The sequence below is a fragment of the Opisthorchis viverrini genome (genome assembly GCF_000715545.1).
Source record: "Opisthorchis viverrini unplaced genomic scaffold opera_v5_220, whole genome shotgun sequence".
In the NCBI taxonomy this organism is placed as follows: Eukaryota; Metazoa; Platyhelminthes; class Trematoda; order Opisthorchiida; family Opisthorchiidae; genus Opisthorchis; species Opisthorchis viverrini.
In genome coordinates, this window is record NW_008751874.1 from 304,496 (window position 1) to 330,408 (window position 25,913).

Here is a 25,913-nt window from a genome sequence, read left to right on the forward strand (position 1 = left end):
GGTCAAACCGCGGAGTTCATGAAATGCGTAAAATTACCACGGGTCTCCTCATCCACTTCAACATAATCCTTTGAAATCGCTGATTGATACTACCAGTTCTGCCACAGGACTTAACATTACCACCTGCATAAGAGAAGTGGGATGCCCAAGCCTTCGTCTGAGTGTGCTTTAAGTTCGTTTGCAAACTGAACCTAGATTTTTCAGCTAACGGACCCTATTGACTATTCGACAGAGGTAGCGTGTCACTTCAAAGGGCGTGGCAACTTCAAAGCATCAACAAAAGGGTTTCATCACCTTTAAGATAAAGCAGAATGCCGGGAGACTATGCTAGAGGCCATCGAAGATATTCACGTCAACTTTTGGAGAGGGAACAGTCACGAACAATAGGTGCAACCGTGGTTAACCGCCTCCTGAAATCTTCTATGATTTTCGGGTGGTTCTTGCTTGAGAAATAATTCCCCTGGGGCTAGAGGCCATCGAAGATATTCACGTCAACTTTTGGAGAGGGAACAGTCACGAACAATAGGTGCAACCGTGGTTAACCGCCTCCTGAAATCTTCTATGATTTTCGGGTGGTTCTTGCTTGAGAAATAACTTCCTCTGGGGGTCATTCTTACTTTTCCCAGCGTCTTCCAATTTAGTTGCACTTTGGATTCTTAATTTACACAATTCTCAAAATCCGAATAAAGAACCAAGTAGAGGACGCAGACAAACGTTGATTCGTGCACGCATGCTGTCAGTGTCTGTCAGGCATGCTGGTAAACTTGAAGGAGGAAATGTTATAGAAAATGTCTGACTAGAATAGGAAGACATCATCCGGATATTCAGTGCGCATTGTCGGTTCTCAAGGGTACACTTTGGAAAATCTGCTTCTTGTGTGACAAGGTACAATGATTCACTGGGTTTTTGAAAAATAACTGTCAGTGAACTTAAGGCACTTGTGACTCCTAACCATTAATCACTTTGAATAATAATGAGGACTGTAAAGTAATTGCCTTCGCTTGGCCACGTCACCAGGCGTTTCGTAATATAGGTAAAGCCAGCTGGGGATAATTGGTGTGAAGAACCGTTCATGTAAGTGAAGGAACTCGAAATAAGACGGCGAATTGCGAACCGTGATTTAGCCAACTCACTTTCACTCTCACTTCATCTGTCACCTATGTCTTGTTGTATGTTCCTTAGGCCAAGCTGATGACTCACTTCTGAAGCAGCGAACAATTATTGTTACCTCTCAATATTGTGAGTATATTAGCATCGAGAAAAAGGAATATTATGTGCGGAGAGGTAACTTGCGCACTCATCTAAATTTCCACAAAGTATACTCGGATTCATTTTGCGGACGTTCACTCAGGTGTAGAGTAATCATGGGCAACAAGTTTGGCACTACATTGACGTGAGAAATATTCACCCCTCTTCACCCGTTTGACATATTCCCTCAGGCGTACTTCAGGTACATTACATTGAACTAGAGAACTGTATTCCATACAAAAATCAGGGATACCTTCCCATAAGTGTCCATACGGTAGGTGGCGTGATGTGCAGAATTGCATACTGGATATTTGCGTCACACAATGTGCTAAAGATAGGTTTTCAAGTTCTGATCAATAAGTCAGACGGATCCCTGCCAACTATAACAACAATGCCAGCAATCATCGAAAGAGTTTTCGCTGGATACGCAGATTCGTAAGATAGTTTGTTGACGATATGGGACTCATACAATGCGAAAAATAGCCAGTTCGTTTGCTGAGTTATCATCAACTACTGGAAATATCAGCAAGCCTGACAGTCACGATCAAGGAGGAAGTAAGAATCAGACACAGCAACTAGTAGGAAGATACGAGAAGAAACATGTTACACGCATGCTAGTAAATCTCGAAAGATGTGGTCTTCAATATGTGGATTTAAACATGTTGCAAGATATGGTACGAAGAGGGGAATTTGCTTAAAAAATGAGTTACTGGTCAGTGGTAAAAAGTGAATCCAAAGCGCTAAGAGACAAAATACCCCAGTACAGGATTTCTAATGAACTTCCGCATCCTTTCCCTCTGAGTAGGAGTTTACTTGATAGCCGTTTCACTACTTCGAGTGGTGAGAGCATTTTAGGCCTAAATTATCACGGCTTCTTCCGCTCCCAGTGAGTTAACAGTGTAATTGTTGAGATGCAACTGCAGCTTACGTTTGTACGTGGTGGTTATAGCTTGCGCTGACGCAGACTATTTACACCTTCAATGGGGTGCATTCCTTGGCGATGTATGCTCAAATGTATATCTGAACTCGATTAAGGACGCCTGGTCACTGTCATCCAGAAGTGGGTCCCGTTGTGAGCCCATAGGTTTCTACCAGTAACTTTTCCCTTCACTGAGTATTTAATTAGTAGATTTTGTGTTTACATCACCGTCTATTATATTCAAAGTCGTGTGGGAGTTGTGGAAAATATCAACCTGAACACCTAATGTGAACTTTTATCATGATGTCAAAGGTCGAATTTGGTTTGTTCATTCTGCTCTATCCGGTGCTTTCAGGTTGCAGAGTAGATCCCTTCTTACATGTGAATCACAGATGGACAGAGCTGAAGGGACAACTATCCAGCATCGATTGCTATTAGTGCTCTCGATCGGTGGCAAATTGGACAGAATCCAGGAAGTATAACCATCCTACCACCTTTTTAGGTTCTATACAGCGCATAGTCACCTAAGAAAATTCATGTGGCAGTCTTCATAAGTGACAATATTGTTCGCAGTCATGTGGCACTTCTAAATGATCCCGAAAACCTGGTTGAACAAACCGAATGGGTGTACAAAATCCGTTTCGGGTAATACAATGCCACCTACATTGAAACGTGGATCAATACAATGCCACCTACATTGAAAACGTGGACCGGCTGTTAGAGGGCACGAAATTTATGTACACCTTCAGGCCTAAATGTACAATTACTGTGTTTCGTTGCACTAGGCTTAACTGATTCACAATAAGCTGGATAATTCACGTAGAAGAGGGCTGTATGGAGGTAGTGGGAATCCGCGCATAGTCTCTTGTGTTAGGTGAAACGATGGTCAGTCCATGTCCACCGAGTGGTCAGAGCAAGTGAACGCAGACCAATAGCCTGACTTCCTGCATTAACCTTCGACCCACATGAATGTGACGGCCATAATCTAACCAACCAAACCGCCTCTTAAAGGTCGACCGCACACACTTAGACGCCAGCCAAACTCTGCTTACTTAGGCCTTCACAATTATGCTTTTTATGCCGCTGAAGAAAATAGCGCACAGTTAATGAAACGTTGAGTCCGTGTATACCTAAAGACAGTCAACCAAACAAAATGTTCGCTCAAATAATCAACTACGTTTTAGTTCTATTCATTTGCATACGACTCTTCCGCAACTGCATTATGAAGCAAGCCTTAACGTGCAATAATAGTGGATACTTTTTTTGAAAACCGTCCAGATTTCATAAACGAACTGGTACAAATCTTTTGTCCAGCAAAACAGCCAGCCGAACATGTCAAACAAGAGAAAACGTTTGATTGGAAAGTGACCATCTGTGTCCAGTCGAGTCAGAATACCATTCTGATGAAGTTATGTATTGTTTTTCCGCTAGATGTATGAAGATTTATTGTCTCAGCAGTAAAATACATGAAATCAGTCTTTTGAATGCTCATCTATACTCGATGTATCAAACTTAAAGTATGTATGACTGGAGTGGAGTACTTATTTAAATATACCCATACGAGTAGTGATTTGTGCTGGAGCGGACCAATAAAAAATTGCTCCGAGTTTTGGAATCTCTAGAAAAGTTTAATCCTGAATGTCCTTCTAATTTGTTACTTCTTGTGTTTGTTTCACTGCATTTAGTCCATTTGTTTTAGAATTCTTGGGATTATCAGCACTGAATTTGATGACACTGAACCCGAATCGTTTGACAAATGAGCGGAAAATTTGGTTTTGTCGAATTTCAAAACGTTGCTATACCGATCTTCAGTTTTGGTAGCCAATTTTTAACAGACAAAAAGTCGGGGTGTGACATGATTCACTCACTCTGGGCGATAATTGGGCAATCGTTCACACCAGCTAGTGATTTTGAGGCCTGGGCAGATCAGACGGGGTCTTCTGTGATGAAATCTTGAAAACCAGCACCTGCGTGCTTCAATCTAAGCGCCGGTCTACACAAACCTACTTTCTGATCAGTAATTACAAGTAATCATGCCTACCGAATGTGCGATGGGTTGCCTTCATCCTTAAACCATAGCGGTGAGCTTCTTTCCCTTGGCTTCTCTTTCTTGTAATGTTCATGTAACGCTAGCTGTAAATTTGGTTTCACTTTCTGTTATTTATAGCTTTTGCTACTTCCTTCCCGGAAGAATCTCCCTCGCGGTGGCCACAATGTCGAGTAATAACACTGGGCGGAACAACTTTGTAAAACTCTCTTGAAAAATTCCAAGCGCAGTCCAGTTAGTACTCACCTAACTCGCTAAATTTTAATTAGGAAGGCAGAGGGTCGGAATGCAGAACGAACACCCATTGATCAGTGAGCATAAAACGTGCACATAGAGGTAGCTAAATTTCCCAATCAATACTGTCGGTTTTCAGCCCATTAATTAATTTGATGCTTCTGAATTTCGCGCCTTTACGAGAACATTTAATGCACGTTACTCTCACTTCCAGCGGAACGAGAATCATATTATTACCCACTCTCTGGAATGCAGGCTGGGAAGAAGCAAGACCTGCTGTGCGGAAAAATAGACAGAAAATCGAAAGCAGTCTGATGGAACGAGACAAGAAAACTTGCGTACCGAAGGCAAGGCATTCGGGATGGATTACTGAAATGTTCCTTTATTGGTTACAACCAAAGAAAAACGACGAGAAAGATAGTAGATTTTAACCTCAGATTATGGGTTGATGTCCAGTAATCTAAGTAATATCACGCTGTTAAGTTTGCCGCTGAAGCAGAACGGGCCCTGAGGTCAAAGCGTATCATGTTACTTTCAAAGGTGACACCCAGCTAGATACGTATGTTACAAAAAGACATCAAACTGGATTCTAGTTACACATTTTTTAGTGCAGCTGAAACTGTTATTTTGACCCTGTTCCGTGTATGACCATCACTTTGTTTACACGCTGCCTTACTGCTAGTCTTGACAAAATGAAGGCTTTATTTTGTTGCATTGGGTAGTGGGCTGAGAAAAGTGGTAACAGGAGATTCCCACAGGTTAAACGTTTGCAACGTCGGTAAGCTATATGTTGAGACGACTTGGACACAATAGGGGCGCTATTCGCTTCGAGAACGATTTTGCTTGACAGATTTTTTGTAGAGGTCAAAGTCTCAGATCGATACACACGGCCCGTTCGAATGCCATCAGTGAGCGACCTCACTGTTTACAATTCCCGAAACAATGAGAACAAACGGGTAAACAAGTAGAACATAGGTTAACGGAAAACCTGGTGACTGCGCCTACCTGATGAGCCCCAAGAAGGGCGAAACCGATCGTGGGCTGTCGAAAAATTTTAGCAACTTTATGGGTACTGCATTACTAGTACCTATTTATTCAGATTATTTAGACTAGTGATTAAAAGACCACGAAGCCCATGAAACTGCGGAAATTGATATAAAGGTAACATAATGTGAATACGGCGAGCAGTAATTGCCTGAGACAAAGTCTCATTTGGACTGCAGAATTTTCGAAGAAACGGATCGCCAAGATCCCATAGAACCCCAACTTCATTGCTTGATTGGTTGAAAAACTTGTGATAAATAATTACTAACGAAGTGGCCACTGCGGGCAAAAGTACGGCCATTACTCCAAACAAATGGGCCGATTTTAACAAGCCTTATTCAGTTTTTTTTACGCCGCCAGTTTACCTGGGTGAGTATAAGCGAAGGTATTATCATAGATGAAGGTGTGCCTGAATGATGAGCAGCAATGAATGTATCTGTGTTCATATTTTACACTGTTCTTGTTTATAATTCTCTCACAGCACTGCTGACTGGAGCCCATGCATGTACTTTGCTGTTCACACAGCACTTGGGTGGCCGTTCTGTGGGCACGATTGTGTGTACTTATCTGTTTGTGGTTCAGCGGAGCTTGAACCATACCACGAGAGTCACAATACAGTCTCACCAACACAATCAAGTTTGTACACTTTAACCGTAATTAATCGAATTAAACATCGGGAATAAATGTGCGGAAGCCCAAAACAGACTTCTGTAAGCATCCAAGAATTTGAAATCGCTCCAAAGTTGTTCTCCGTATGTTAAGTCAGACGGCATGCTTACAGTTGTGATAACAATGTTTCCCAACTTGTTGTCCGCATAATATCCTGACAAGCAGGTGATCAAACAACCGCTACCGTAACCCAGCCTTTCTAATGTGTGCGTGCAGATGTAGCTGAGAAACCTTCACGGGTTTACCAAGAAGAGTAACGTTCGAACGGAGAAAAAGATAAAGTTTATCCCGCCAGGTATTACACTTTACAAATACACATACTGGAAGTCCGAGCATCTTCAGAAAAGTTTGGTATTTGATGGTTTGAAGAAAATGGATGGAAGATAATCGCATTCTCACAGTCAGATACTAGTACAGGCGCTTTAATATTTAAAAGAGAGGGAATATATTCAAAGAATTGGTAGTGGACGTTTTCCCGAGATGTGATACACAAAAAATCTACGCCATTTGAAAAACAGTCGATTCATACACGGCAAAAGACATTTTGAACAATTGCGTCAAATGCATAGTGAGCAGTTACCAGGATGGCTAACAAGATTAATAAGGACAAACGTTCTCTCGAATGGGCCATGCTATTGTCATCAACTTTGTTAGCTGGAAGACGTGCATCTACTGATCTAGATGCTCCACGGTAATGAAGCACCTTTACTCTTTTGTCATCATTCTCATTGGTAGGCGATTTCTGCTGGCTCTCCGTCTGCGGTTGATCAAACTGGGTCTCGTTGCGCCTGTGACGAAAGTCATTCCACTGGCGGGGATCATTCACTGTGGTTTTGGGTTCACTTGTTGTTGATTGGGGGTAGAACCCTATGGGAGGATCATCGAAATTGTGTTCTGGTTTTGGCATCTCTGCATCACCGGTTTGTGACAGACTCGTAAACATGTCCTCGTCTTCTTCCGTTGAGTCTACAGTTGAGATTTGTACTTGAAACGTACATTGGGTAAATGGAAGCAAACTATTGCGGATAAAGAGTGCAACAGAGTATAGGAAAGACACGATTGCTTATAACTGATCTGCAAGGATGAGGTTTGAGCAACCCACAGGTTTAGGTTAGAATGTGTAGTAGTCCTGCACATGGAGTACAAGATTCTGGAGAGAATGTCTGAGGAACTCCTCAGAAGGTTTGGTCAGCTGACGTGCGAGCACTATCTGCAAAAAACCGTTGGTTCTACCATAAGAATCAGATGGATCTGGATAATCTATAAGAAAGTGAGATATTTGAAAACCTTCCGGGAGCAAGTGAAAAATGCAACAGTGCTAAATATGAGGGGTATTTTTTAGGCACCGAGCAATAAAAATCACTGTGAGACTGACTCGAGTCAAATGATTGCACCAGAGCCGTAGATTTTGCACTTCCGAAAACTCATGGATGATTCTAGATAAGGCTATAAGAAAACAGTCTGAACAGAATGCTGACAATTTTGGCAAAGTGATGCCCATACAAATTTGTAATATATGGCAAGCTGCACGGTCTGGAATTTTGTTATTCATGTTGAACATGAGCGAGCGCTGGAACAATGCGATCAAGACCTACTGATAAATCTGGCAATTCGGTTCCACGACGGTGAAATATGTCCAGTTTATTGTAGGTGTGCTTACTCGTACAAAAGCAGTGCGAATAATAAAGTGAATTTTTGCGCTGTGGCTTGGCTGCTCGCACTAAAAAAATGCGTCCTAGTCAACTTATTTTCACCCTACGTTTCCAAAACAAATTCAAGGACATGGTCGCGATGCTTCTGTTAGCATTTTCATGGAAACTCGACTACGGAAAACAATGTTATCAAGGTGGTAGCTGATAATTCTCTGAATTTGTAAAAGTAAGCATAAGATCCTGTTAAAGAGCATGAATAATAGGAAAGTGGATAGAAAAAGTTTTGGAAGCGCGCTAAGTTTCTGCGAGTAATTTCGGTACACACGGACGTGATAGTTTGTCTCGTCTAAGTAGGTGTGCATCTCCATAGTTTAACAGCGTTGGGATGTGAATGCCTTATGCGATATTCTAACAGACAACTGTTTAGATGGAACTATTGCTGTTGTCTTTGAAAAACTGCCGCTCTCCGACCAGCTATCCAAGTACGAATAAAACGAGGTAAAAGTACAGCTAGATTGGTACTCAGTTGGAAATAAACATCCATTCATGGAGGGGTACAAACATGTTATAAGGGATGTAAGTTTTACCCTAAGCCTTTCAGAAAGTCCGAGTCACTGAGCACGTACGTGAAGGCTGTTTGTGGGACAAACGACCAATTAGAGTGATCTTGGTTCTGTCAACTTACTAGATAAATTTCAGGAAAACTGGTAAATGACGATGACATTCCTAAGAAGCTTTCGAATCAATCTCATTTTTCGAGTCACTGAGCACGTACGTGAAGGCTGTTTGTGGGACAAACGACCAATTAGAGTGATCTTGGTTCTGTCAACTTACTAGATAAATTTCAGGAAAACTGGTAAATGAAGGATGACATTCTAAGAAGCTTTCGAATCAATCTCATTTTTCGGAAGACATGTTGTAAGTAATTGAGCTTGTAGGCTGCGGAGTTTGGGACTGTTACAGTATCCATCCTATAATATGCGACCACGGTTATATAATGATGGGTACGAAACTACGTGTACCAGGCACACGATATCAAGTGCCCCACACGGATTGCGACTTGTTCGATTCTACCGAACAAGCAGCAACAGGTAATCACTTAGCTCGTGTTTGACAGTTGACTTCGCTCGTCAAAATACCTCTGTAAATCAGACATACAAATCTAATCAAATATAGCGGAACATCTGGAGCGAATCGATACTCTCGTTCGAAGTGTGCAGCCAGCTAAAAATGTTGAAGATTTTCACGTACAGTATTAGCTGCAAATGACACTACTCCCGAAAACGGAAATATAAAAGGGAATTGCACGACGGTGATCTCGCCCAGGCCAGCTGTCCCACCAGGAGCGGTTGTATCCTGAGGCCCATTTGTCATAGTGACAGTTATCAGAGGACCCCCGGGTCAAGCCTCTGACATTTGAATCAATTCAAGCAAACCAACCCATCACTGCTAAGGCTTTTTTAGTCACGCATATCTGGAAACCCTCAAAAGCTAAAATTACCGGTGCTACAAAAAGGTAACGAAACATTTTGGCAGGACTGTTACTCATAAGAACAAGAAAAATAGGAGTTTAATGTAGCGCTATGGAACAGGTGAATAAGGGGTGCAACCCCTCCATCTTCCGGATCATGTACACTTCAAATCTGTGGTTAAAATACGTGTACCTCTCTTATTGCTTGGTCCTTATGTTTGATTTGACATGAAATATGTTTGAACAACCACCTGAAATAAATATATTTTTTACTTTTAAGATGGCGAACTAACCGTCCTAGTTATTGCAGTAACTTACGAAATTCTTCAGAATATTGCTTTGGGCTTCCAGTAGAATCCTCCAGTATGAGGCCTTCTACGTTGAGTGGCAGGAGGGGCGGTTTGGTAGTGGTATCAATCTTAGCAGTTTTCCGCACGATTGGAGCACTAGTTGTGAGAAGATGAATGCCATTCAGAGGTTCTGACATTGAGATTCGTATGTGACCATGAACCAGCTTGATTTGTAAATGTCCCGCATCCTCGTCTTGGTTCGGTGCTTTCCACTTCAAACGGATAAGCGTAGTATTTCTTGGACTATTCGTCGAGTAGTCACATCGTAGCCGAGTATTCTCCAACAGTGTGATGTGTTCAGTGTTAATGAATGTGCAAAGGGTTTCCGTTCCTTCAGCATCCACTGAATATACGTAGATTAACCCTGAAAACGACATATTTGAAAGGAAAAACCCAATGGTGACCGGTGATTTGGAGGTTTTATGAACATAAAACGAGTACGTGAATTTTGATAGGACGTAAGGATGGAATGTAAGCACATTCTATACCGATCGAAACGTAACACCTGACTGTCGTCATGGTAACGGCTTAAAGTAGTTTCGTTAATTGTTGGAAATTGCTTAGATGGCTGTTGATCTGTCCGCCGAGCTTGGAAATTGACCTACAAACGTTTTGTCACCATAAGAGATCAAGAAGATCAACATACAGATCAACAGCCATCTGATCAACAACCAATAAACTCACCAGAGCTACCAGTATGTCGACACATTTCGTTAGTTGTCTCCAGGTTCTCCGTGGGAAACCTGAAATGTTTGCGACAAGTGGCTTCCCTTCGTTGGCTGACCAAATCTTATATGAAAATTCTTGCTGGAGATAAATGATACGTTAGATTTTTGGAGGTATTCAGGTAATGTATCTCACTTTGCTGCTGCATCGAGTTCAGTTCTGGCGACAGATTTGGTAGACAAAGCCTAGTTAGAGTGACTCAGCCTGTGGAACCACTCCTTTCGCTTGTGCCTACAATGCCCGTCGGTAGTGCACATAAGGACGTAAATAGTTCGGAGCCAGTTAACTTCTAGTTGTTAATCTTCCTCTCGTATCAGTGAGCATATGTAATTTTTGATACAGAAACCCGTCAGTAATCTTTCGAAGCTGCCTTGTTTAGTTAGTAATAGAGCAAAAAAACGACTGTGGATTCATAGCATCATTCGTTTTTGGTCACATTCTAGGAGCTGCCTGTGAACAGAATGGATACTCACAGCGAAGATTTTGAGTTGTGATGGATTCTTTTCGAAAATTTCGTTAGCTGTATTGATAGTTTTCAGCATTCATTAGGGCCACGTTGAGTTGCGTGCACATCCTCAAAATTCAAACCGTTCAAATGGAGCTATATCTAAAAATGCGACGCTATGTGCAGGATAATATTACTTAAAATCGTAAAAACCTCAAATCGTGGGAATACACCGGCTTATATACATCAATTCCAAACGGGTGCCTATTTAAGGGAAGGTGCCAACAAGATGGCGGAACCTGCCTGTTGATTTAAACAAAAGTGACAAGGTCAAAGGACGCTCAGGTCTAAACAAGACAGATGATATGGGCTCAAAACGAAAACAGCAAAACGGAAATCACGATGTACACAATAGGAATAGGACAAAAGTATCAATAAGCTGAAATTCGAATCTCTTGACCGGTCGTTGGACTTGGGAACAAAATATTTCTCCTTGAAGACTTCCGATGCTCACTTAATCTGTTATAGTGAGGTCTCCTGACGAATTGCGGCCAAATCAGAACAATGCTTAAACGTTCGAACGCGGCCAAACAGCACTAATCGTTTCACTAATTGTTTGAAAAAATTTGTTCATGCAAAATTCAAGGAGTAGAAACAAGGAATCAAGTTACGTTTGGATTACTACAGGCTCATTTTTAATTATCGCCTGAGACTTGTTCGTTCCGTTAAAACGTTCAGGAATTTTTATGCATTTTTAAGCATGCACAAACCGATTCAGTGAAACTCTCAGGAACTATGGACCTATGGTAATAACAAACTGCTGTTAAACTCGAAAATATCTATCAAAAACGCATACGATTCGCAGCTCCACCAAGAATTGGAAAACCTTAGCTAGGCGTTGAAAACTCAGACAGAACCTGGCAGCCAGATTAGGAAGGCCCTCTGAAAATCAAGTATTAATGACGACTTAAGCGCGCTTCGGGCAAATTTAATACCTGTTTTGACGCACAGTTCAGTCGCCAGTTGGTCACTGGCAGCTGTTCTTCAGCCTACGACCATGCTTCCAGACAAACCCAGTCTATTATTGCAGTTCAATCTTATTAGTTGCAATGGACAAACTGTGTACACTTTCCCATCAGAAAAAAACTTGTACGGAGTTCCATTAGACATGGCAGTCTCAAGGAAATAGGAAATCTGCTGGAGAGGACAGCCCTGCCCATGCAAATTAGCGGTGAAGTAAGCAGAAGTTTTCAACCCTAAAAATGAAAAAGCAATCTCCATATTCAATGATGAGCATTTATTTTGCAGGACCAACTTTTACACCATCACGTACGTAGTATTGCTGTGTACATCAGGGCATAACTAACAGTTGTGAAACAAAACCCATCTTGATAAGAGAAGTAGTCATGAAATTCTGAGGCGATTGCAGTTTTTCTTATGAGTTAGCTTCAGAAATAATTACTACTTTTTACCAGCCCTTGAAGTAGCAATTCAGATAAGCTACAACAACTATCTGAGGTTTAGGTCTGTACAGAATGATCACCTGTTTTATTCTTTTATATTTTGTGTGTATTTTGAGAATTTGGAAAACCAGACATTTCGCTTGAGATGTTGAATTAATGGGTGAAAAACAGATAAATTAGACTGTACGACCTTGGACCTAGTGGTTAGAGCGAGAATTTACTGACCGGAAGGGCCGTGGTTCGAACCCGACCTCTGCCACTCGACTTCCCTCGTCTAGGCTTGGGCAAACTGGCAGTATCCCAGCCCTCGTGCCTCCTTCGTGTGGCATGGCAGTTAGGCACTCAAAGGGCGCTGCAGCTGAACGTACGACCTTGGTAGTCGAGAAGAAACGGGCGAAATATGAGACATATAGGACACACTTTTTGTTTCAGTGAATTGGTAGAATGCGCAGCATCTTTGATGTATGAACCGTGTTCAGTGAGCGTAAGAAAAATGCTGCCGTGTGTTGTGATAAAAAACTGGTCCTGATCAGAATCCATTTTTGGCGCTCGTCTAGTAGGCAGTGAAATGTGGTCAGCCCAACCGTTTTCCGCCAATTACCCTGCTACATGAAAGCCGCATCTAAAATATGCAACAAGTTTCCCTCCGCTACCTGTTGTACTGCATCTCTATCTAGTCTCATTTCACTCAAGCTAATCGAAAACGATTGACGCTCTCTCAAGAAGGATTAAGCGAAGAGAAGGTGATATGAAATAATGACTGTGTGTGCTCTCTGGAAGTAAATAAGTTTTTACCTTAGGGTTTATGATGGAAAAATTTATCAAAGTTCTTATATGGGTACCGACATCTCAGTTGCTTGGGTAAAAACCGCCACAGTAATTGTTTTTGGGATGATAAACATGGGTGTCCGCTGTCCTTATCCGATTTAAAGTTTTCAGCAATTTCAAACAAAAGCAATTCACAAAAGCAATTCATTCCCGAACAAACTGTCTGGAGTTCGTGTGCACTTGCCTTAAAAATGAATGAAGATAGCGCGGTAAATACGTAAAGGAATCAGTCGGTCTTGTCTTAATATTATTTTGTTTCTCAAGTTTGAATTGTTCCCAGTAGAATACTGGAGGTGTGTTTATTACTTATATCATTATAAGTGGATTTAGTACCAAGATTATTATGTTGTCTATCAAATTCAATCAATCGCCCCATAGTCTGGACGATGTTTATAGAAAGCTGCTTCACAATTCACTTGAAGCAACACCATTAGGAATTGGCTGGTTTCATCTTGTTGTGATGTTGTCTAGTATAAAAATGGACTTGTCTGGCTGTCAGGGTGTCAAACGTGAAATGTGTGAATGAGTCAGTCAGGTACAGCTGAACCTCCCGCTGTCTGGCAACCTATTTCTCCCAGATAGCATGATAAGAAAACACTGAAAAAACGAGCAAATTCGCACTGCGTCGGATTAATAAAGTGGAAAACAAAAACTAGCCGTGAACCATATTTTTGTTCACTAAAAGCCGCTGACCATTCTGAGAGGTGCTTACATTATAGTTGTAAGGATTTAAACTCTTTGTTTTGGACTGATGCAGAAAGGAGTTAGATAATTTTTCTTAAAAAATACTGGATAAGTAAGCTTTCAGATTCAGCACGCATCAAGCAAGTTATTTTGAGTTCCAGCGTATGCCTGAGAATTACTTTGAAACAAACTTTCCCTTGAAACGCTCGTCCTATGCTAGTGATTCAACTCACTAATCGTTGGTCAATAGCTCATACCTAACTTCAACTGTGGGAGTGTGGAACTTAAGATTTGGTTCGAATATGGCACCAACCTCATCCGAAAATTCGTACAAGACATGATTAGTGAGCTAGTCTAGAGAAACGTGATGGAAGGAGCTAGAAGGCTAAAAAACAGACCGAGAGTCCTGAAACTGTCTTGCTTTACATAAAGCATTTTGTTGCTAAGAATCCACGACTTAACACATATGCCAAGCAGTGACATGGAGACGAAATGCATTCGTTTCTTACAAAATACACGCTTTGTCTATTAATGCGTGTCATTTAGAAAGGTAACTGAAATAAGACACTTTAGACTAAGGGCGCTGCTTTCAACTTATCAGTGTTGCTGAGTAACTAACATCTTCTCAGTCTGTCCAACCTTCGTCTGTGCACAGTACGTCCGAACTGTACAGTCCACCAAACACACCATTCCTACCGTGAATCACGCTTTATCTTCACTTCCGAAAGAGCTAACTAGTCAGTGGGATGTGTTCAAAGATATCATTTGCCCTTTAGCTGCTGTATTAAAAGTGTAATTCCACTGTGAATTTTCTGAACTGCGGATCCCCTTCGAAAGCAACACTAAAACTTTCCGCAGCGTATCCATGGACGTTTGGTCACCTAAGTATATAACCATACATTGGTAAATTTCTGCTTCATCCCTAGAAGAAAAAGTAATGATGACAGTGGCAGTGTGCCAGCTTCTCATGATACTTATGGGGCTGTTATGCATCCTTATCTGTGCTATCAAGCAAACCGTTGAAAAGCGATTCTTCTTAGACAAACTGATGAACAAGACATTCCTACGTGCAAGCTAATTACTATTACGTATTATATTATTACTTTTTGGTTTATACACAAGAAAAAGGGATCAAAAAGGAAAAAATAAAGTGATTTTAAAATGTGTTTATTGTCAGCTATTCATGGATTTATTATGGCACATTATTGCAGTTGTTTATTTTCACAGTGACAATTTGTATCAGCAATTCTGGGGCTGTGAATCCGGTCGATATAAAAAGGTTCTGAAGAGAGATCTTCCAATGACAAAAGGATTCAGTCAATTTGAAATTAGAGGGCACAGTAACTGAAAAATGATGATGAATACATAAGGAAAAACTAAACCACTGTTTTCTGATAGCAGATGAGATTAACAGAGTCGTCGTCAGTTGTTCAAAGGAGAAATTATTTTCTACCCATTCGTTTTTCATTTTAAAGCATATTTTGATCTCTCTCTCTGTTTTTTTCAACCGCCACAAAATTTGTGGATATGGCAATTTTAGGAAGGTTATGTATTCCAACTTTGAAAATATGTTGATTCCCGGGTAAAACCTGCTTTCTTTCATCTGCGGAGCTGCCGTGTTAGTTTTTTATCCTATTGACATGATAAAGCTATGACGTCCGGCTTGGAAGAATGCAATGACTGGAGAAACGGTTTTCGGCTCTGTTCTAAATAGGGCTATTGTTCACATCACGGTAATTAAAGGTCATGACGGCATTTTGGTAGTCACCGATTCGTGCAAATCAATCAATCAATCGCTTCAATGGGATAAGAGGAATGTGCTTTGCTGTCATGACCATGCTTTGACGATTGAAGTCGACCATAGGATGACTGTTTATGTTTCAGATATGACACTTCCAGGCGTTGGTAGTTCAACGTAAATAGCTGCGAGCAGACTTTCAACTCTCCGGTTCTTAAGAAATAGCCTGTTTGTTTTGGCTGTTTTCCTTTCTTTTGATGAAATTATTGTGGATTGATTTTGAGGCTGAGCAAAAGTCATCCATAAGCTCAAGAAGGCGACCATTGGCCCAAGAATCCTGTCGTTTTTACTCTCTGTCCATTTATATCGACATACCCGCGGCAAAATTTGACTTGCGACATTTTTGAAAGCGCAGCTACTGTCTGAAATGCCGCTGTAAAGCCTCAAACGTTCCTGGGTGGAATTCGGTAATTTACTTCATTTTACGTCATATAACGTGCGGTGAAAGTCTGAGGAGATACAGAGGAGCTGATCCAGACCATTCCACAGCTGCATGATATTCTGTGCTGTGTTCAACAATATTGCGAAAGAAAAGATTGTTTTTATTAAGTGCACAGAGCGTTTTCATTTGCTGATGATTTGAATGAAAAGTAAATATTTTCCGTTTCTTGTTCGATAACCGGAGAACGACAGAATTCGACCAAAAAATGTTTGCCGGCATTGCCTAAACCAGGAGCAACAATTCAATGAGTCAAGCTTCTCTCTATTTGACATAACTCGCTCCTCATAAGGTTGCTGGAAAATCTCCTACAGCCCAAAACCAATTAGGTCTCTCTTGGAGCTCACCAAGTAAGCTCAATCAATGCAAACCATCACAAACGAGACATATAGCCAGATTCGGCTAAGTCTCTCGTCAAAACCTGTAAAAATTAGAGTATTTATCAAGTTGGTTTTTATCGCATTATTTTCCATTTTTATCACGCAAAGGAAAACTACAGGCGTTCACCAATCAAGAACTGCACAGATGCTGTCGCGTGTTCCAGATGTGAAGACATTTCAGATATCGTAGTATATTTTCATGAGTCATCTATGGAAATCATGCCAATATGCAAATGAATGTAGTGTACAAATTTTGTGTAAACTATGTTCGAGTAAACCGGCATTTGCGTAAACTCAGAGACTGATTGGCCCCAAGAATGATGAAGCCTGTCACGGGCTGTCGAAGAGTTTTCATCCAACTTATAGTTAGCTACCTTCATAAAAACCTAATACAATATCCGGAATAACACACCAATCGAAATAAAATGGCATTTTTGCAGCACATTCAGTTGAAAAATATCATGAAATTGAAATGCAGTCGGGGTTTGGGTGATTCTTATTTGGTAACCAAATTGGTGTGCATATACAAGTATGCACATAGAAGTATTTGGTAAAGTTTTGATGTAATTTACCGTCTATTTACTCTGTATGTGCCGAAATTCAGCCCTGTTAGGTTAACGAAGTAACTATGATACAGAATGATCACCCTACTGAATTTCATTATTATAGGCTGGGGGCAATTTTGTAGGCAACACGTTCGAAATGAGATAAGACAAAGTTTTGTCACACGTGTCACCAGCCGTCCAGAGGTCATAAAAGGCCCGTAGTTCAGAGGGTGAGGCAAATATGGTAGCGTTACAATCTGGCCGATTCATTTGCTGCCCGTGGTGCTGTAGTCAATGATGACCGGCAGCGAATCGAGTTTGATTTTTTACCCTCAACAATAAAGGACATATATGCTTGAGAATTCGCTCGGCTATTGAGGCCTTAGAATCAGATTTACTTATCAGTGCTCCAGTGATTTTAATTTCTAAATACAACCCACTTAGACATAGCAGGACTTACAAGGCTCAGTGAGAAACTGGAAGCACAAATTATTTTCGTACGCAAATATTTCAGCAACTATTGACAACTTTGTCACTATGGGGACAAATTGAGCTTTGAGAAGTTTTCCAAACAGACTTGAATCAAACTAGAATCCCATTCATAGCTTGGCGCTTTGTTAAACCAGGGAATCCGGGCTATATGTGGGACAAAATATGTTGATCACGTCATTCCTTGTAAGGTGCATCTGCGCAAGTACATTGGAAACTTCAGCGGAGGCTTCGTTCACGGGAGCCCATTTTAAACGCAGTCGGAATGGTGTGGCTGAAAAACGATTGCGATCACAGATGCAGATGTTTTCACAAAACATGGATTGATTTTAAATTATGACACCACGTAATGACTTTCTAAACACTGCATTATCAAAACCATTACAGTTTTATTATTATTATGTATCTCATCCTGCCATTGGACGCCTAAATCGCTGTTTTCAGGCCGCTTTTTATCAGTTGTTAGGGATCTTGGGCACCCTTAGGTTTACCAGTTCACCTGTCTATCCCCCTTTCTGAGCCTACTATTGAAAAGTTGATGAGATGAACTGTGTGCAACGGCTTTAGAAATTCTTGCTGTCTCTAGAGTGAGCTTTTCCATAATATTATCTAAAGAGTTGCATGACCTAACTATTTTCTCCCTTTAGAGATTCCTGTGGATAGACCTGTACTTTGCCCCCGTAAACCTCTCAAAATTTGCTGAAAAATTCTTACAGCGGCCAGGAAGCTGAGTTGAGTGTTGAATCCTGCCATGCACTCGTCGAATAGTCCTGCTTGTTCTGGCGGTCCAATTTTCGTGGGTGTCCGGAGCTAGCTGTGAGACCGATCTTTAAAATTAGGGCGGATATAAGGCCCATCTTCTTTCAGTCATGTCATTTTCATTTTTGGGATAAGGTCGACCATATAGTTCTTTCCGTTACTATTAAACAAATGTTTGCTTTCCGCTAAAGTTCGCGCTCAGCATGGGTTGGTAATTTACCAAGTCATTTTTGTGTCCCAGGGATTTGGTTGAAATTCTCTGTAACTGTAGTCAGTCTAGGGAATTGTGATTTGTCGGAAAACTTACTAAACTGATCCGCCGCTTTAACTGCTTTTAGGAAACCACAGTACATAGAACAGGGGCACAAGGTTTATGCCAAAGAATAAAGGGCATAACCTGTTGTGGCTTACAACTGGATCGAAGTGGTTTATCACTGGCGTGGTGGTCGCTCACTTGGTTGATAGCAGTATTGTGATTAATTGTAACACCATTTAACGAACCAAGCACCAAGCGCCTATCTTTATACAAAAAAACCATTCCGTGGCAATAACCTCCTACAGCTGAGGCAATTGGAATCAAATCTGTGCATTCAAAATGCGTACGCGCACTGACCCCTGCATGATCTCCTCAGTCAACACTAGATGGAGAAAGAACTTACGAGAACCACAGTTTATGTCAAATTGTATTCTGAATTTGTAGAATTGGTAGTACTTCCTCGGTGTGCAAGTAACCCACAAACTAGGCCGTCACCTAACATGGCGAACGGATCAACTGCCACTAGATCAACAGCCAGTGAGGACACCTAAACTGTCAATATTTGGATAGATCTCCGCGTTTAATACCCGTGTGTAACTGGCCAACAAATCAGTTTTTTTAGTTTTTATCAGAACGCAACTATTGGTTAGCCAGAGTCACGTCAGTGTCTTCGGGTGTTATATTGCTGAAAGATTAATGGTTAAGGCAGCCTGGTAGAAGCTATTCTTTCTATTTTGAGCGGGTTTAATCGGTGGCTGTTGAGGGAGTAGTCAGCTATATCCGAGTTTTCTGAGGACGAGCTGTTCTAAGGTTTTTTGAGTATGTACAAAAGGACGTTTACTCAGCGGCTTTGGTTTCGTGACCAAGTTTACTCAGTCTGGATTAGTATGGGCTTAAGACTATGAACGTTTGCGTTTAGCAAGAAGTCGAAGTCTGGGTATTAGTTTACTCAGTCTGGATTAGTATGGGCTTGAGACTATGAAAGTTTGCGTTTAGCCAGAAGTCGAAGTCTGGGTATTCCATTTCGTACTTCCAAGTCCCTTTATTTAGCTGACCGCTTGAAGGGGTTTCACGAGAACCATCAATTGTCCAGTGGACGACGTGATCAAATGATTTACTGACATCCAAATCGGGTTTCACGGTCAGCAGCGACCAAACCGCTGATACTTTATCATACTTGAGGACCACAACAAAGTCACTTATTAGCAAACAGCAACTAAGACAAGAAAGCAAACGTCCCATATGCACGTAGTCATTAAAAACTGAACAATCTCATGCATACTGTTGAACTTCCTTGGATATTTGTTGAGGGTTACACAATAGCAAACAAACATTGCAAAGCAGTTTCGCAATTTCTGTAATAAACATCATGGTTTATATGCCACGTGGGTGGAGATTGCACACCAGACCACAGACTACTCGTATGCTGCATCAGTAGTGGGCACAATTATACTGGTAGCACCGATTGCTGGTCGACAATAAGAATAAACGAAAAACCACGATTTCTAGTGCATATGAGGTAATTCGGATACCGTCTAATTAGTTGAGCTGTGTGGCGTCATTTCAGCCACCATGAGATCAATTTCTCAATTTCTATCCCGAGTATTTTTAATCCCGTTTATAGACTTCAGAATATTCACTAGCTGAAAAGCTGTCAGTTTTAATGGTCTTTTCCATTCTTGAGAGCGAAAAGTCCACTGGCTTTTGCAGAAACATCAGTGATCTGGTAAACAAGTGAAAGGCGGAATTTCTACGTTGTGCAATAATATACTATTTTGATGTCGAAAGTTTCAAGCTTATTAGGCAAATTTTTTAACATCGTTATTTGTAAACTCAAACGATGGGTGGATTTATCGTACACTATGCCAACAACATCTAGTACCCCTAATAATAGGTGTTCTCTTTCATAAAAAACAAGTGCTGTTTAAGTTACACCGTTTTAATATTTCCTACTCAAAAAAATGACCTCTATCTGTGAAGAGGAGGCTAGAATTTTCCACTGAGTGCTACACAATAAGCGGAGCGTTTGAACATAGAACAGGTAATCAAGCTTTAGGTTTGTTTGATGTAGTGCAAAACTGGTTTTCCGGAAAATAAGAAAGGGGTTAAAACAACCCTGTTGTTCTCGAAAGGCCTCCTAAATAACGTTTGTGTTTAATAACTTTTGTGGGTGCTGGTCCTCTAATGTATCATATTTCCCAGGAGGTTAGAAAAATTAGCTTAGTTGAAAGTAATTTATACTCCCGGTCAGGGAATTTTAAATTTTTCTCACATCCGAACGGTATAAATGGAAGACACTTTGATCCACGTGGAACATTTTCATTTAACTCAGAGCTCAGATTTCTAAATTTACACAGCAGTGCTCTGTAGCAGTCCTCCCATTTGCCAAATTAAAGTTTGGTACAAACAAGCTGGATTTTGGATGTTCTGGTTTTCCAACAAAGTAGGAATTACCAGCGGTCTGTTGGTACCCGGTGAACAGCTGTTGCACTGGGAAGAGTTGTTTTTCCCCGGTTGGTATGACTAAGCCGGATGATAATGAGGACGAGACCGCCTTGCGTTTTGTGTGTGTGTTGAGAGGTGAATAATGGTGTGCACCTGTTAGACCATCAGTTGTCCTGCATCCCGGGATGGATCAAACCCGAAACTGTAATTGTGTGGGCCGGCGATACGGCACCCTACGGATCATCTGTGTGGCTGATAAAAGCCTGTGTGTATTGAAACCGTAGTTTGCCGGTCAGTGATCATTAGAGTCGGCTTTCTGCTATCTGAATTGGCAGCGCTACAAACGAGTGCTTGTTTCGTGATCAGTCAACAGTGAAGCTAGTGCGTACATTTGCAAGTAATGGTGAGTTGGTTAGCTTTGGGGTGTCATACGCTGGACTTAATCCACCGAAGTGAAATTCTGTAACGTCGAGAATGACTGATATTGTGCCTATCTGTGTCCGAGGGTTTTTTGCAATCAACATACATGGTCTACAGGAATGTCTAAATGGAAAAAATTACACTAGAGAATCGCCCGAAAACAAGAGGCGAAATGCATGGTTGTTCTGCGGAATAAGAACAATGGGTACTGAAAGTAGGATTCAAACAAATGCTCGAATGACGGAACCAAAATATACTCAACTTCCAGATCCGAGGAAGCTTGAGCAACTGCAATCAATATTCCGACAGAAATTATAAAGACTAATCTTTCTGACAGTTGAACCGTTGAAATCAGCAGTTTCTACTGTTACAGTAAGGTAGGAATCCTTTACTACTAGCTAAAACAGCATGCTCCCCTGTTCACCTGATGGATCGACATGGTTTTTGGAAGCAAGTAGCCTGAATATGTTTTAGTCAATCGTGAGCTCATAACTGCATAAATCACAGTGAGTAATTCTCTCTCAGTTATTTGGTATTCGTTCAGTGTATCGTCTCACATCTACGGCTCAATTTCCTCATCGAGAACAATCATTCAGACAGGCATCGGGACAGGTTGTCCGCCCTGTATTCTTGTCAAATTCAGAAGGTAATCTGAGGCGTAAAATCTGTTTTGGTCCAATAAACCACATCCTGTTCTTCTGCGCCCTTCAGAGCACACTTGCGACCTCCATTCCAGTCAACGAATAGTCGAACTTTTGCGCTGCCACATCATGCTGTGCAGAAGCGGTCTCTCGCGGTTCTGCGTTTTCAGTTGCCTGATAAACCAGCCGACGTATTTTAGCAGAATACCGGTCGTCTGGGCAGCGCAGAGCCGTCTCATGGGTTTTGTTTTGCAAGCAGTTGATTCCCGTCCCCTTGGTTTGTCTCCTATTCTGGTCTGTTGGATGCAATTGTGGGTGAAAAATCAACCAAATGACGAAAGTCGTTTTGGTCTTTGCTCCCTTCATACTGGAATCACGGGTGAAGTCCAATAAGGCTTACCACGTTGTTCGCTTCAGGGTTATGGATAGGCCCAAACAGCTGCGAACTATCTTACTGGTCCTACCCCGCGCCAGGTTATCAGCTATCCTGGCTTTCTCAACGGTAAGTTTGAGGAGCGTGAGGTAGTGCCGCAGTGGCATTCACGCTGTCTGCTACTCTACCCCAACCTAGGGTCGCATGGAGTGCAAATTGGTTCCGGTGCAAGCTCACGCTCACAGGCTCAGGATATTTCAGTCAATACGAATCCGAATTCCGGGTTCGTGCGTTTGCGCGCTATACAACTGTTGTCCCGCCGAACAGCAGTGTGTATTGCCTGAAATCCTGCGTCCACCGTCCGGAGCGTGGGCTGAAGTGGCTACGGCGTTTGCTCTGTCGACCGCTAAGTTTGCGACTTATTTGTTGTATCGCTACTTGTTGTTTTTTGAGACACACCATCCACGTCATTCTGTTTTTAATTGAATAAGGGTAGAAGGTATACAAATTTAACGGAAGTATCCAGTTCGCTACTAGTGTAGCCTTACGATCTCGTGGAAGATTCAAGAAAGCCTGTAGTTCGAGATGAGCCGGCATTCTGTGTGCGATTTCTCGTAACAACAGTGAACGGGGGAATAATCTGTTCTCATATAACAGGACCTCACGGGTGTTGGAGTCTTGCAGAAGATAGGTAACTATCAGTTAAAGGTCCTTGTAGCAAACCACAACTCAGGTGCAATCCGACAAATGGACTGTACGCGTGTCAGTAAACTACGAACACCTCTGCTTTGTCGAAACTTATCGCACAAATGTTTTTGTGAACTCGAACATAGCTGCCTTCAGAGTACTGCGTTAAATTACGACTCACCTTCTTTGGGTTAATTGTGTGCAGTGCAAATTACAGATGTACATACTAGCCAGTCTGCAATAATCAGGTAGCTCTGCGCCAGCACTTGCTTAAATCTGGTTTGAAACTCGCACATATGTGGTCACTTATTTTGAAAGAATTAATTTAATCAGACTGTGCTATTGACGGGCAGAACTACTTGATTGCGGTGCCATCCGGGTAGTTCAAAGGTCGTTCTGGTTGACCTAAGGGCTCAGAAACTCTAAACGGGTCAAAGGTCCTGTTAGGTTTCAGCGTACTGGTTACTTTCGTCAGTAGACAAAATAACCAAGCTGACTTGTCATAACTAGTACCGACCAGTTCATGGGGGAGGGACGTTCGTGTGAAAAATGTGGCAGTTCCTGAAAACGGAAAGCTTGCTTCTTCGTTTGCTTTTGAATTCAAGATGATGACAAGATCTCGGTCATCCAACTGGCCTGCGATAATTGTTTTCACAAATTTTTGACAGAGGTTAGTCTGAGCCAACATCGCCGATACGCGCTCCTCACCCAGCACTATGCTATTCGAATGATGCATTCCGTTGCTCCAAGTAGAATCACAGTCACATCACATCACATCTTGTGATGCGCGAGCTTTGCTGCTCTTGAGATTGGTACAATCATTTAAGGTGGAACAACCATCATTATCAAAACCAGGTTACGTGTGCTTAACTGGCAATACAGCTGACGCTTTTGAATTCAAGATGATGACAAGATCTCGGTCATCCAACTGGCCTGCGATAATTGTTTTCACAAATTTTTGACAGAGGTTAGTCTGAGCCAACATCGCCGATACGCGCTCCTCACCCAGCACTATGCTATTCGAATGATGCATTCCGTTGCTCCAAGTAGAATCACAGTCACATCACATCACATCTTGTGATGCGCGAGCTTTGCTGCTCTTGAGATTGGTACAATCATTTAAGGTGGAACAACCATCATTATCAAAACCAGGTTACGTGTGCTTAACTGGCAACTACAGCTGACTGAAACGTCATTTAGTGACAACTACGTAGCCACCGTTCAAGCAGTTTATCATTATTCAACTCTGAATCACATGCCACTTGGTTCAAAACAAACCATGGATTCCAAAGTATTACACCTGGAATGTAATTCCGAAAAATCTTTCGCTAGTGTTGTCCTTCCAGTCTTCAACCGAGGGTTTCAACCTTTCTTCGTGACAGCTGGGTAAGTCCTGTATGTCTTACACTTTCACACCTTCAACCTATTTCAACACACATGGGAAACTGTTTTCCGACACAATCGTCAGTAAGCCTTCCTTGTACGTGCGAATCGAAAGAATTACCGAGCGATCTACGCTGCCATCCAGAACTTATACCATTAGAGGGGAATAGTGCAGCGTCTTCCGTGCTGGATGGGTCATAAAAAGAACTATAGGAGGAAAACTGTGGCGTAACTTCGGACAGTGAGGCACCTGGGCAGTCAGCCAAAGGCCCACTCTTCCATCTGATGGGTTTTTGATTGAATCAATTAACTGCCGTGAAGGTGGCCCTACGATCCGCTAGATGGGTAGTTCGTCCCCAGGTTTGTACAGGCTCACGTACAGAATGCATTTCTGGTTGACCGCCGGTGTCCTTAATGAGTATTACGGTTTATTATTGTTATCGGTATTATGTCTGTGGCACTCTCAACCTACAGGTACCTAATTCGACTAGCACCAGATTTGACCAATGTTCACGTTATTTATTCTTGTCCGGTGCCTTCATAAAATGCTTGCTAATCATAGTTGTTTGTAAGGTACCCACTCTGCTTTATTTTTCTTCAGCAACTGTTCCTATCCTCTGGTGTTTCCTGGCATCTGCGATGCCTTTGATTCAATGCAGTGTGACACAGTTTTTAGTCTCTTGAAGACAGAGCAGAGTCACCTACTATTTAGTTATATCACACAACAACAATTTCCAACAATTTCCCACAATTCCGCATCTCAATTCCACTTAGAAGTGAGGCAGGGGATGCAATTTCTCCAATATTCATCGTGGCGATGAACGAGGTTAATGTATTTTGGTGCCACCATTGGTCTGACAGTCCCATGGGACCTTATCTCGGGTAACGACTGGGTCGTGCGTGCAAAAAACCAGGCTTGTCTCAAACAGGTGTTTTGGGTTGCTGAAGTTCAGTTGCGAAGTACTGGCATGACGGAGAATGCCCCAGACATGACAGCAGTGATGAAATCAAGGGAAATAATAAACATGGGACTTCTGTGGTCGCAGCTGAACCTTTCGCTTCACCAAGGTACCCATTTTGCCTCTGGGTTCTAACGGGCACCTTGATTTATTTGATTTCAAGATGAAACAGGTCTCCAGAAATCGGCAGTAGGTGTCGAAATTGCTCTATGAGATGACATCTGTTCCGCTGAAGCAGCATCAATGATTTACCATCCTGAGCTGTTGGCTACTGCTTCGTCAAGTCCAACGCAAGACACTCAAAAGGTTGGATAATTACGTCGAGCAGTCTGTTGGTGGCCGGGTACTTCTACCGAAGGGCATTGTAATCAGTTACACTCATGTTGGCTGAAAGATGAAACCCTGAGTGTACAGTTCAACGAATCCGATACAACGAAATGCACGTATCGAAGAGCTGCTGTGCATGTGACGTCGAGTACTGAACAATATATATATAATTATCCCGAATTTGAAGAGTTTGCATAGGATCTTAATCTTAGGGTTTTAACCTAGCGCACTT

At 41.8% G+C, this 25,913-nt stretch overlaps 1 protein-coding gene across 1 annotated transcript in view; it reads right to left on the minus strand.

Moving 5' to 3' along the window:
* Positions 1-6,488: 6,488 nt before the first annotated feature.
* Positions 6,489-25,913, minus strand: part of T265_08420 (hypothetical protein) — a gene marked incomplete at both ends in the record, with an annotated part of 66,791 nt that continues 47,366 nt past the window's right edge. The window contains 2 exons of the mRNA XM_009174219.1: positions 6,489-7,127; positions 9,603-9,998. Of these exons, the coding sequence (XP_009172483.1) occupies positions 6,685-7,127; positions 9,603-9,998 (839 nt within the window). The remainder of the gene's footprint in view (positions 7,128-9,602; positions 9,999-25,913) is intronic.